The 13,325-nt window shown below is 41.1% G+C and overlaps 1 protein-coding gene across 7 annotated transcripts in view; it reads right to left on the bottom strand.

The window, feature by feature from the left end:
* The window catches only part of ACVR1 (activin A receptor type 1), a 63,814-nt gene that overhangs the window by 18,970 nt on the left and 31,519 nt on the right, over nucleotides 1-13,325 (bottom strand). For all 7 annotated transcript variants that reach the window (XM_062578321.1, XM_062578325.1, XM_062578319.1 and 4 more), the window contains 3 exons: nucleotides 5,636-5,902; nucleotides 4,926-5,143; nucleotides 385-484 (listed from right to left, as the gene is read on the bottom strand). In XM_062578321.1, coding sequence (XP_062434305.1) covers nucleotides 385-484; nucleotides 4,926-5,143; nucleotides 5,636-5,902 — 585 coding nt within the window. The remainder of the gene's footprint in view (nucleotides 1-384; nucleotides 485-4,925; nucleotides 5,144-5,635; nucleotides 5,903-13,325) is intronic.

Below are 13,325 nucleotides of genomic sequence, written 5' to 3'. Positions count from 1 at the left end.
TTAAACCTACATTATCCATTTTTCCTAATAGCACAGAATCATGTTTTTTTTTTTTTTTAAATACTAACTTAGCTACTTAGCTTGATGCTTCAGCTGCAGATATCTTAAATCCAAATGATTTCTTTCTAAAACTTTCCAATTCGATACCATTAAATCAACACACACTTGTTTCATAGTTTGATGTTTTCAAACATCAAATTGAGCTTGCTTTTCTTAAGAAAAAGCCTCAGCCTAAAGAGAGCCAATTCAAACAAGCCTAGCCTGTATTTTCTAACATCACCTTACTGAACAAAACTCAATTTTAATTAGGATGACAAACAAAACTTTCTCTGTGCATTTGCTCTAAAACCTGTCATTTGACATGTAAACAAGACTTCTACTAACCTACACACTCTACCAGTGTGATCTGGCGAGCCACTGTTCTTTGCACCAAGAAAGGAAGTCCAGAGCCACTGCCAGATGTGCAGGAATGGTCCAATAAATCCTGTTCAAAAGGAAAGTCAAAAGTTTACAGCATGACAGAAATTGCATTTTTTTCCCCCATTTAAATACAAAGAGGTACATGCTTCCACTTCTTTACAGCACAGGTGAACTTAAAGCTTAATACTATTGGCGTCACAGTGGCACCAGCAATATCAACAGGCCACTTAGAATCATAGAATCAGTAAGGCTGGAAGGGACCTCTGGAGATCATCTAGTCCAACCCCCCTGCTCAGCAGGGTCACCCAGAGCATGGTAGACAGCGTTGCATCCAGGCGGGCCTTGAATATCTCCAGAGAAGGAGACTCCACAACCTCTCTGGGCAACCTGTGCCAGGGCTCCGTCACTCTCTCAGGGAAGAAATTCCCCCTCACGTTCAGGCGGAACCTTCCTGTGGGATCAAGATCCTACTGTCACCATCTTCACAAGATTTTACCCAGTCAAAGAACACGCTGTACATAAGGGATGTGGAAGTTCACAAGTCTTGTACCACTTTCTATTGGAAATTTAAAAAACATTAGAAGAAAAACTAAACAAATTAAGTGTCATTTTACTCTTTTAATTCTGTTTCTATCTTTTATTTGGTGAAATAAGTATTTTGTATTAAAAGGAAGTAAACATCATTTACTGCCTGTGGACATGGGAGCTCACTCGCAGTGTACATTATGCGATTCCAGGCACACCTATTTTCCAGAGCTCTGTCGTTCCCTCACATAGCTTATGCCCTTGCAACTCTATCTGTGACTTATTTGAAATAGCTCAATACCAACTTTTTCTTCAAAACTTTCTATGCACTAGTTTGAGGCACCTCAACAAGAAATAAACTTAATATCTTTGAGTCTCCTCAAAGCCTTTCATCCCTATATGATTTGCAGAAAAAAATCCAGCATTTTTGAATATTTTTATATAAACTTTTCCTATTCTTCCAGTTATCTGTGGTTTCTTCTCATTAAAGACTAGAAGAGCAGAAGAATACAGATGTGGTTTTGCTAATCAGAGCTAAGGCCATGTCCCAGCACTGCTGATCTGTGCTATCAGACACAGAGTCTGCTTCAGGAATCCCTGCGAACAACGTGCACCCAACAGAGACACTGAGAACTTTGAACTGTTTTATATAGACAGACTCTTGAGATACTCACGGCTGAAAAGTTTTAAATGTAAAAGGTAAAACAAACAATTCCTGCTGAAAAAGTCAGTTTTTTCAGCACCTTTTTAAGATGCAGGCTACATGCACATTGGTACCGGCCTGACCATTTAGTGTTGATGATTGGGGCATCAGGTTTGCCGTAAAGTAGTTAGACAAGTTCTTCTCCTGGATCTAGCTGAGCCAAGTGGAAGGGTTACAGCCCACACCTAACATCACTGAGCTCACAGATGCCTCCAGGGAAGAGGTTAAATACCCACCTGGGCAGCCAGTGACCCACATGAGCATTCCCTGCCAGACTCAATGAAACCGAGCAGGAAAAACTACTGAAATAGCAGCTCTTGACCAGAGGGAACAGGAAAGACCAGGCAGGCGCCTTTGCTCAGAGCGTGCGAGGGGCAATAACCCCTGGAACGACACAGCTCGTACAGCGCCAGCCCTGAAGCTCCCTCCTACGGGATGGAGGTGCTGCAGTTCAGAACGCCTTTGCCACCTGCACAGTTTGTACTGACAAATTTCACCGTCTGGGATGGTGAAGAGTGAGACATGTATGCAAGGGAAAAGCCACACAGGCTTGTCAAACACACTTTATTTTTAAGTACACATTTAAAGCCACTGATTGCAACAGGATTGAAGATTTGCTTACCTGCTTGACTCATCGATTACCAAAGAAACCCTGGAAGTCTTCTCTAGTACAACATAAAATTTTTTCTCTGCTGAAACACATTCCAGCAGAGGGCAGCACCTGAACACTCCAAAATTAAACCTCTTTCAGAAAAGTTTTGAGAAACAGAAAACTAAGAACTGAATGGAGGGAGTGGGTTTGCACAGCCGTCCAGGCTTTGTCATGCACATACAATCCTCCTTCACTTTTGAAAGTCTGAGCATCGATTAATGAAAATTATGCATCCATGTAAAGCTAAGCTTCAAATATGACAGTGCAGAATTAAGGCTGTTCTAGTAATCTTCTTTTCCTTATTCCTGAATGCCCAACTTTGCTCTGACATAGTAAGTACCACTCTGCTAGTAAAACGCAACATGTAGTGCTATTTGAGATGTCCTGGTGTACCTTGCTGACCTCCAGATACCACTCCAGAGAAGCACAGGTGTCCTGCAGGTTGTCTCATATCTGTCAGCCCCATACAGATGCCTTAAGTACCAAAAGGCACCTTACTGGCACAAGTCACCTCCATTTAAGCAATAAAATCCAAAAATAATACTTAAAAATTAACCTAGTAAGGAGCAGTGAAGACAAACTCAATCAAGCAATTGTCCACTGTTATATAGGTTATCTGGAAAGCTGAGCAGATTTTTCCATGATCTATCTGCAGTACAGCAACACCCACTAGCTCTAGAAGCACATTACCTTCAACAGGTAAGTGAAAGGGAGGAAGATACATGGTTTGGGTAGGGCCAAACTTCACCTTCATTCAACAGAAAAACTGAGATAATTTGGAACAACAGTTCTCAATTACAGGCTCAGAAGGGACTGCTCTGCAGTCTTTTGTGCTCTTCTTCACTCTACCCTTATTCTGCCCAATATCCAGTTTTCTGTCCACTAGACTCCTTTTCCTCCATTAGGCTTCCAGCTCTTCTCTCCACACTGATTCCTAACTTGTTTCTCTCTCCGTACTGCTCACATCTTGCCTGTTTCCCACCCCAGGTGCTGTTTCTGATCTTGCCTTCAGCCCTATACAGTCAGTTGCACACTCTCCTCCTCTGCCATGCTAGCAGGAGAAGCACTGCACCCTCCTTCTCCATCCTTGATGCTGCAGCCAGGACCATGGCACAGGAACCTTGGCTCTGGGAAGAAGCATGCCCAGTCTCCAAGCAGAGCACAACACAGCCCAAATAGCACACTGCATCCGTGAGGGAATGAGGCACATGTAGATGTGCTAACATTTGAGGAAAAAAAAAAGGAGCAATAGAAGTCCAATATGCCTGAGATGCATCAAGACTTTCTGCACATGCACTGCTAAAACAATCTGCACACGCACAAGAAGTCACTGATGGCATAACACAGTCTTTCCACACAAACAGCAGTGGCCTTTGCCTGGGACTGCCTGGTATCCAAACAAACAGCCAAAATCAGGTAAAAGAAAGAATACAGCTGGTGATGAGCAAAAGTGATAGCCTACTGCAAAACTCAGTAAAATTGGCAGATACGTACTTGAGATCTTCAACAAACTTAGCTGCCAAACCAAAACTCCTCTTAGCATATTAACACATTTTTTAAAATTATAAGCTTTTAAACTGTCCCAAAATGTAGAATTTTGAGACGAATAGCAGCAGGCACATCTGTGGTACTACAGGGGTTTCCATGATGCATTAAGTCCTGGTCCCAAACCAGAACTTCTTTAAAAAAATATATAACTTAAGTAAATTATTGCCAATCCCACTCAAAGTGGCTGAATACTAGATGAATATTTCCTCAAAAAAATTAAGTCTACAAAAGGTAACAGGTGTGGATGGTTTATGCCAGGCCAGGGTGGCCTTGGAATTATAAACAATTGCAAGTAGTTTTAAAATGAGTGAGGTGATAGGAATATTACCTCTGTCAGCTACATCAGACAGGTTACTGATACTCCAGAAGTTTCTCCAAGGCAAATCTTTTTAAAAGCTTTATCATTCACTAGTATTTTCAGTATACAAAAATGTACTATAGGTGCTCATGCTTTCTATGAGCTTAGGAGTACAATCAAATGTTAGAACTATTACCCTTTTAAAATGCTATATTCAGCTAATTTTATAGTTAAAAATTCTATATGCACTGAATTATGGTTATGCTTTTCTATCCTGTTTTCCTCTGCAAAAGTTCACTAATCAACTTCCTAATACCTCCAGCAAATTGTACTTCTGGGTTTCAGCCAGATCCAATGAAATCCCATTTCTGACTTTTTTTAAGTGCTCAAGAAAGATAATTTACATGTGATAAGAGATTGCCATTTTGCTGTTTTATCTAAATTGTGAACTCATTTTCCTTCCTGTTTGTATCAGAAAGGAGCAAAAACTTGATTGTAATAATGACTGTAAAAACAAGATTTGAAGAGGCCACAGCTCTTTCCACTTGCCATTAGGAAGCTTAGGGCTGTAAGTATTTCCTGTACTATGGAGACTAATCCTAAATATAAACAAATCTGATAGGTGACTCCACATCGTTGACTTTGCCAGCTTCTTTTCCTTTTTTTTTTGGGGGGGAGGGGGGGGGGAGGGGGAGCTGAGGGGCTAGAGAAGTAGCAGTAATGGTGCTGGAAGTAAAGAAAGGTTACCCAATCTTTTCCCAAGCATAAAGATTACTTACTGCCAATGTACTATCTCCAACATTCGATGCAATAAGTCCCTCAATTGTGCCATATTCTGCATCTCTAGAATTGAGCCTCTCCATATGGTTTTTCTGTATCCTCCGGATGATCAGCACAGCTACCGCAGAAAAAACTATCAGCACTATCACAGGAGCAAGTATAACAATGATCAGTGTTTCCATGCTGTAACCTACAGCTTCTCCCTGAAGGGTTTGTCCTTAGAAAAAAGAAAAGAAAAAAGTTTGTGAATGCACAGGAAAAAAAAGTTGAAAGTCAGACACAGTAATACTGACAGCAACATTTTACTCGGTAGCCACCTACTCTGAAAGAGAGGTCATAACTCCACCAGAGCTCTTTAACATGTGTGCTACTAAAGAGACTCCCTGCCGAGCCATCAGAGCAAACTTCAAAATAAATCCTGCGTTTCATTGTGAGATTCAGGATTGCAGCCTGCTTGGAGATATTAACTGAACTCTGAATCCATTTGTGCACTGTAACCCCTAAGACTCACTCAGTGCCAGGAATCACACAACTGGTGGATGTCGGATGTATGTGAGCAAGCCCTAGGGTGGGGAACAAAGCAGAAAGGATCTCACTGTTTAAAACCCGCTTCTCACCAGCGCAGCAGCCATCTCACTCTCATCACACCAGATCAAAGCTGAACTATTTTCCTTTCTCAGAATTCACCATTTATAGATTAGCCTTTTACCTTTGGAGGAAGGCAGCTGTGCAGTAATATTCATGTTGCACAGGTATCCTTGGCAGCACTCAACAGCTTGGTCAGGAGATGGAGGCGTTTTGCACGTCATTTTCCCTTGTTCATAGACTTGGAAGCAGCCCTTCTGGTAGACCTTAGCACCATCATTAATGCTCAGGGAAGCGAAGCACTGCTGGCCCTGGCAACGATCTCCATTCCCACAGGACATGCCTTCGCACACACATTCGTAGTGGACCATATTTAGCTTCAGTTCATCATCTGTAAAAAGAAAAAGTTAATATGATTCCTTTTTTCTTCCCTCTCAATAGCTTCAGTCATATTCACATGAGTTACTCATTAGACAAAATCTGCTGTTTAAAGGAAAAAAGCATTACTTGTAGGTAGTGCTGAAGAGCTATGAAGTAGGAGATCACGATACTAATTTATCTGATTCAGCAAAACAAAGATAAGAGCTTGCATCAAAGAAATACCAGTCATAGCTGTCTCACTACAGGTACCCTTACTTCCAGCCTCTGTGACATTTCACATTGCCTCATGCACGTACGCTGCTGCGTGCATACAACACAGCAGGGTCATCTACACAGAGACTAAGCAACAGTGTAAATGTAGATTTACTAAATCACATTTCTGTATGGAAGTGGTTATTCAAGTATTCTGGAAGTTATCTTAACTAAACCAAAGTCTCTTAAATTCCAAGTAGACATGGCTGCACAGGATTAAGTGGCTTTTAGCAGTTTATTTTAAAAGGAAGTTTGGAAGATAAGCATTTGAGCAGTACCTTGCAAGTGTGAGTAACCAAGGAGAAAAAAAAAGAAATAGCACAACTATTATTAGGCACAATACATTCCTTCTAACTCCAAAAGCTTTAACTAGTAAATGGTAGAATTTTTTTAAAGTATAAAATAGAAAGCTGTACTTCCAAGTACCCTCCGTGAAATGTCCAGAGTTTCCTAGCTAGTAGAATTACTCCCTCTCCACAGAGCTCCAAAACACTGTCCACACACAGTCTTTCTAGACTAGAAAGTGTTTTTGACATACCGTATCTGGTCACTGTGGTCACGGGCTAGAGGAGATGACACTCAACTAGTTAACAGAGAAAATACTGCATACAGGACCACAGCGAACTTTCCAGAGACAAAACACACTTCAATTTTCTGGACGATTCAGCTGCCTATCGTGGTAAACAGCGAGAGGCTGTTGCGCCGTCACACGTAGTTAAGGACAGGCGCAACTCTGATGGACAGAGCACATGCCACCGCTCACCCCAGCACACAGTCCATGCACACACATTTATGGCACGTCAGCTTATGTTTACATACTCTTTTTCGACTCTTTCTAGCATGCAAGAAAAATTTCCAACCACAAATGCAGTAGATGCTCCTAAAAATAGCAGCCGAGTGTAACACGTGTTTGACTTTTTCAAGCCTATCATTAGACTCTGCCCACTGGGTACATAACTCAGCTTCTTTTCCATTCCTTTTCCCCTCCTCCCACAATAAACAAATATAATTTTCCATTTTTGAATTGCTAAGGTAAAAACTAAGGGGAAGTTCCGAAATAAGACAGGGTCTATCACATTGATTTTGAATACAGGCATACACAAGCCTAGTTTTACAAGTAGCATAGCTTCCTAATTTTGTAGGGATTCTTTTTTTTCTTGTCAAACAGATTCTTATAATCAATTTTACGTCCCCTCTTCTCACACAACAGCAGAAAAAGACAGCTGGTGTTATAAAACACAAGCCCTTCATCTCGGTTCCTCCTGTTGGAGTCCCTGAAGGCATTTAAAGTTGAAGATCTGTAACAGACTTTCTTCCAAGTTGGACTCTGAGGCAGATCATGACTACAAGAGCCATACATGTGGTAAGGGTAGCTTTCACTGGACAGCCCTTTGGGTAGCAAGGATTTTAGTCCCTCTGAGGAAGGACAGAATTCCTATTGCCGTTAGCAAACATTTGGCCTGCTAGTACACAGCTGAAATTTGCAGGCTGCAGTAACAGCTATTTCAAATATTTAACAACAGCAAATATTTAATAACAGTACACAGACTACATAGTGTAGGACAACTAACGTACAATCCAGAAGCCATGCTAATTCCACAAAGAAAATTAATCTGGATTGCAGCTTGCTCCAGCTGGTTTCCCTCTTCTCTTGACCCCTAGGACCCGCAGCCCTTCAAGGCCAGGGAAGCTTCAGGGAAGCCAGAGGAACAGTTCTGGCCAAACCTTTTGGGGGAGTTCTTACAGTGCTAAAAATGGATCAAAAAGCTACTGCAAGTGCACAGGCCTGTTAATGTGCCTACACAGAGCAGACCTGAAACCCCAGAAGAGCAACAAACCAGTGCATTGCAGCTCTAAGCACACTACTCTTTCTTTTCAGTAGACTGCTCTGGTCTCAAGGTAGGCTAAGTGATCTAACATGACACAACAGTTGTGGATCCATTGAACAGAACATGAAGATGCAGTGACCCTGACTATATACACACACATACACGAGCTGCTACAGATCTTGGTGTGTTCACAGACCAATACAAATCAGTTATCCGCTGTTTAAAAATCTAGTGAAGAACTGAAGAACTCGTGGACTGGAAAGGGAGAAACTCTCCTTTGTGAGGGTTACTATTCCTTATGCCCAAGCAGCTTCTTTGTTTCCTTGGTAGCTTTGCCAGCCCCACGGTGTACTACCAACATACCTGCCAGCACTTCCTTTGTTAATGCTATTGCAGTGCCACACACAGTTAACTAAGATAAATTTTACTCCAGCACAAAAGTTTATTCAGACTGCAAAACCTGCTAAAGCTCTGCATCCCTGCTGCTCCAGCCTCGGCTGGCCACCAGCTACAACAGGATTGCGGCTAGAGAAGGGCACCACAAACAAACCAGGAGATGCATCAGTGAATACTTACAAGCTAAACACTTCTACAGCAACAAGGCATTCTCGGCATGCACAAAGCCAACTTTGAAGGGTTGTTTAATCTAGCCTTATTTCTCCCAAGCGAAACCAGCTGCACTGGCACAGCACAGTTTCGTTGCATATGGTGAACGCACATTAGAGGCACAGTTTATCGAACGATACTTCTTCACAGCTCTCATGAGTGTTTCTGCACTAGCAAGTTTATGGAGCAGACACGACTGCCAAATGCCACCGGCCGTCTGCAACTGAGAGATGGCTGAAACAGATTAACCCCCTGTAAACACGCGCACACACGCACTTACCCAATAACAACTCCCAGCGTGGAATGCAGTCAGGCCAACCGCATATACAGCAAGCAGCCAGGCAACAAGCAGGCAAGAAGCCAAACTTAAAAATACTTCCATTAGCTAAACGCATTCACTGCATAGATCTTTGTTTCGAAATACACAGACTCATCGCTGGACTTTTGGTCCATATAATTTACTGTGCATACAAAAAAATCTGACCGGCAAAACAAAGATGCAGAGATTTGCATTAACTCCTCAGAGCTTTATGTCTAAGTCTTTATGTCTTTCACACAGTTTATTGCTTATTATTATGAAAGTGTCAAAACCAAAGTGCTTTTAGTTTGCTTATTTACTTAGTGGAAGACAAGCAATTACAGTGCCTCATGTATTACTGTTAATTATCTAGGTATACAAACAGAACAAGAACTCAGATATTCCACATTTTAATCAGTAATATGGAATTTCCAATGTTTAACTATCTTCAAAGACCTCCCCTTTATCACTGCACTAAGTACATTACGCTGGATGCAATGCTCCTGGGTGCAATGCTCCTGGGTGCAGGTACACAAGCCTTCAGTCTTCCAAATTTTAAATTACTACCAGCAAAACCCATGGATGCTCACAAGAGAACAACAAGCTGCAAAATTTTGAGAACTGGGGATAACTACAGAAATGCATATAGGCAAGGAAACAAGCACAAGGTTTTGGCTTCTCTGAAAATGTTATTCCACATGATCAGTTACCAAACTAGACAGTTTTATTTCATATGTTGTCTTCAATTCCTGGATTGTAAGCATTTTGTTTAACTGTTTGGAAGCATACCAAAGCTTTAATTTCTAAGGAAATATTTGTAATCGATTTCTCTGGTACTACATCTTAATATTTCAGTGATATCTCTTCACATTTAGAAAGGCAATTCATTTTCAATCCAACAGATAGTAAAACAAGCACTTAGACACCATTTACACTAGAGCAACCTTGAATTTTAAGTTCAGTTTGAACAGAATGCCTATCTTAAATATGTGATAGAGTCAAACAAAGCACTGCAATAAGTGTATAAATAGTAAAAACTATAGTAAGAGTCAATTTTCCTCTCTAAAGACACAATCTCTACTTACATATTTTAAAGAATTGCTTTAACAATATCACATTATTTCCTTCCAGCAATGCCCTTGAACTGTACTATTATCACATGTCCTCCCTTAAAGAAATTTCATTTTGCAGATTAAAAATTGCACGCACGTGCACACAGACTTGATGCCTCAAAGGGACAACTCACATGGAAGTTCAGGACCTCTTAATATGGGCCTATGAAAAAAGCCAGGTGGCTGAGGACCGACAGAATTAAAAATGATAGATGAACTAAGATCCAGTTTATCAAGATCTGACTTCATAATGGTGGAAATTTAATAGAAATGATTAACTCCCCCTTATCAGAGTTTGGTAAAGCAGAAAAGGAGATCAAGACCCACCAGTAAACTTTTTATATACATATATATACACACACACACACACACACAACCCACAGTTGTGCGGCAGGAAGCTGTCATGCCTCTGTGACTGCATACTGTGCATGCACAGACACTGCGATCATCAGCTAACCTCAGAGGCACAGCAGAATTCAATCTTCAGAACCACAGGGGCTCAGGCACTGGCACTGAAGACCACTCAGAGTCATATTAAGGTTATCTTTTTTGTACGCTTGCCACTATGGTCTGAGAGTGTCACCACCTGCTGAGAAAGATCATTCTTTTCAAATGGAAAACCCTGAAATCAAACTAAAATGTTAGAAATCATATGTGAAGCTTGTTCCAAAATTCATGGAAATAAGAAAGTTGATGAATTCTCCAAGAAGATAAAAGAGGATAATCTAATATCCTTAAGGGTACAGGAATTTCACACTCAAAGGTCAAACAATATTAAAAAGGCAGTAATGTTCTTTCTTAAATGACTAGGATAAGACAAAGAGGTGAGTTCTATTAGGGCTACACACTGTAACGAATTGAAGCAAAGCAGACAAGGAAAAATTAAAATCTCCTGGAAGTCCATTTAACTTTACAAACAGACTTTCTTTTGGTGGTGGTGATCTTTCCTTTATGATTGTAAGCCATTTCAGGGAAACAAAAACCCATCAGCTCATGTTTAATCCCATCTTCTGAAGCCCAAGAACAATACAGAGTTCGCACCTAGACACTACTCTAATGTATGTCCAGACATTTAGCCCAACCATGAAAGAGTGCAAGAATCTTCTAGCCCAATTCTAATGAAAGGAAATGGTCTGACATGTTGTAAATATAGTAAGATAAAAAAACCAGAGATTCTGCTTCTCTCCCACCCCTCATTATTTTGTGCACGTATTGAAGTGAAGACAAGCCTGTTCTCAAAATATCAACATTAAGAAAAAGAAAAAAGCATGCATGAAAACACTTCTCTGTCCCTAGAAGTGCAACTACACTGTCAGAGAGGATATTTCCAAAGACAGACTGAGGAAAACCTAAACAAAACTGAACCATGAAACACCCTCACTGTGTAACTAACTCAAAGAACATGCTGCAGTTGGGATGCACACGACAATACGAAACCACTACAGATGAGCTTGCCTATCAAACAACCCACGTGTGACGGAAGTAAAAGGAGGTCTCTCCATAAGAAAACTCTAAACGTGGTTCCACTAACAACTCCGGCATATGACCTTTCCCTGTAATTCTGCAACGGCCTAGCTGGAAGGTCCCTGTTAAGGGTCGCTCATTGGCCGTTTTGGAGCTCGGCTGAAGGACACAGCCCACAAACCCTTCCAGGACAGCTAGTCACGGGTGCCCAGAACCAGTGCTGGTCTGGCAGGGCCATAGTATGTGGAACAGGACTGCTGGCATGGATTTTCAGTCGGTGAGAACTCAGCTGCTCTGGAGCCAGACCCAAATTCCCACGACCAACCCCCCCCTTCCCCCCAGGGCTTACAAGCAGTGTTCATCACTACCTAGCTGAGGACTTGATTCAGTTTGAAATTAGAAGAAAACAAAACACAATGCTTGCCACAGAACTTACGGTCAGCAATTTTACCAGCTACAGGCAAGATAGTTTCTACATTTAGAGGCAGATGTTATCAGAAATTACCACCCTTATGCTACAGACAGAAACAGAGAGTCAATGCACAGGGAGCAATGGCACTCCTGCAGCTACCTGTTGCCTCTGGAAAGCAGCAGGACATGGCCTCCAGTGGCCCAGCTGTCTGCTCTCACATTGAGAAAGACCCATCTCCGTGACTTGCTAGCAGGCAGCAGGGTATCAGCTAGCTTGCCTTCCCCTCAACAGGTCTCCACCAGAGCATCCCACCTTGGAACTTACTGCAAACATAGGTCTGCTTTCCAAAATTCATTCTAGCAGCACATCTGCTCCAGTTTTGCCTTTGTTCCCAGATTAAGCATGATTATATACCTCCATTTTGAGTAGTACAGACATTTCCAGGAAAGGAGGAAAAGAGTTCCAGCATGATTTAGTAATTCATCTTTCACTGATTACTTATTGTCATTTCTTCAACAAAAAGTCATAAAATCTAATTGCCTTTAAGGGGAGTCAGGTCAAATAACAGCTAAGATTAACATCTGTAAGGTAGCTAGGGAAGGGTATAGTGGTTTGATAATTCTGTTCTATAGTCTGTACTATGCAGGCAGTGTCAGTATACAATTACGCACGTGATGCAAGTGAAATTAATCAAAAAACTAAAATTCAACATGCAGATTCCCTGTATTTTTCTCTTGTCCACTTACTGCTCTTCATGTTAAGGATATGAAAGGTGGATGGTTTTATCTTTAAGACTGTTAATAAAAGCAGTTCTGAAAAGCTGAAAAAAACAAGAAGCAGATAGCTGTAGTTCAGCTGTGTTAAGAAGGGAAAGCAATTACAGCCATTGATCCCTTTTTTTGTTTAAGATCAGCAGCTTAGTGATTTCCATTAAATAACTGTCCAAGGCACCCTCCCCTCCCCCCCCCTCTTTTTTTTTTTTTTAAAGTTTTCTTAGAATTTCCTATTCAGACATTAAAGCGAACCACTAAATCAACATGCATTTTTTCACCTTTCTATTTAACTTTTTATTTAACATACCCTGCCTTTTATTATTTGCATCAGCACTGATAATACACTGCAGTAGAGTATTCCAGAAAGAGCTCTGACCAGATAAATGAGAAAGATCATAGCTATGCCTTAATACACACTAGATACACCTCAAATCACTTCAAACATATTTACATTTGAGAAAACCATGCAAACGTGCAGGAAACCTTTATTCAACTACAAAAAGAAAAAGGCTGTTTGAAGAGAGCAAGGAGGCATCCTTCACAAGGCCATCTCAAAACATCCAAAACACTTTCAGATGAACCATCACTGCCTCTCCATAACAGTGGAAAGCATGCTGTTCTCCCATTTTGCTGAGGCAAATCTTATCTTTACTCTATGTCATAAAACATCTGTGTGTACAAACCCAC

Source organism: Rhea pennata, chromosome 6 (genome assembly GCF_028389875.1).
Source record: "Rhea pennata isolate bPtePen1 chromosome 6, bPtePen1.pri, whole genome shotgun sequence".
Taxonomy (NCBI): Eukaryota; Metazoa; Chordata; class Aves; order Rheiformes; family Rheidae; genus Rhea; species Rhea pennata.
The sequence above is the reverse complement of the archived record's forward strand: the minus strand, read 5'-3'. Positions and strand labels throughout refer to the sequence as shown.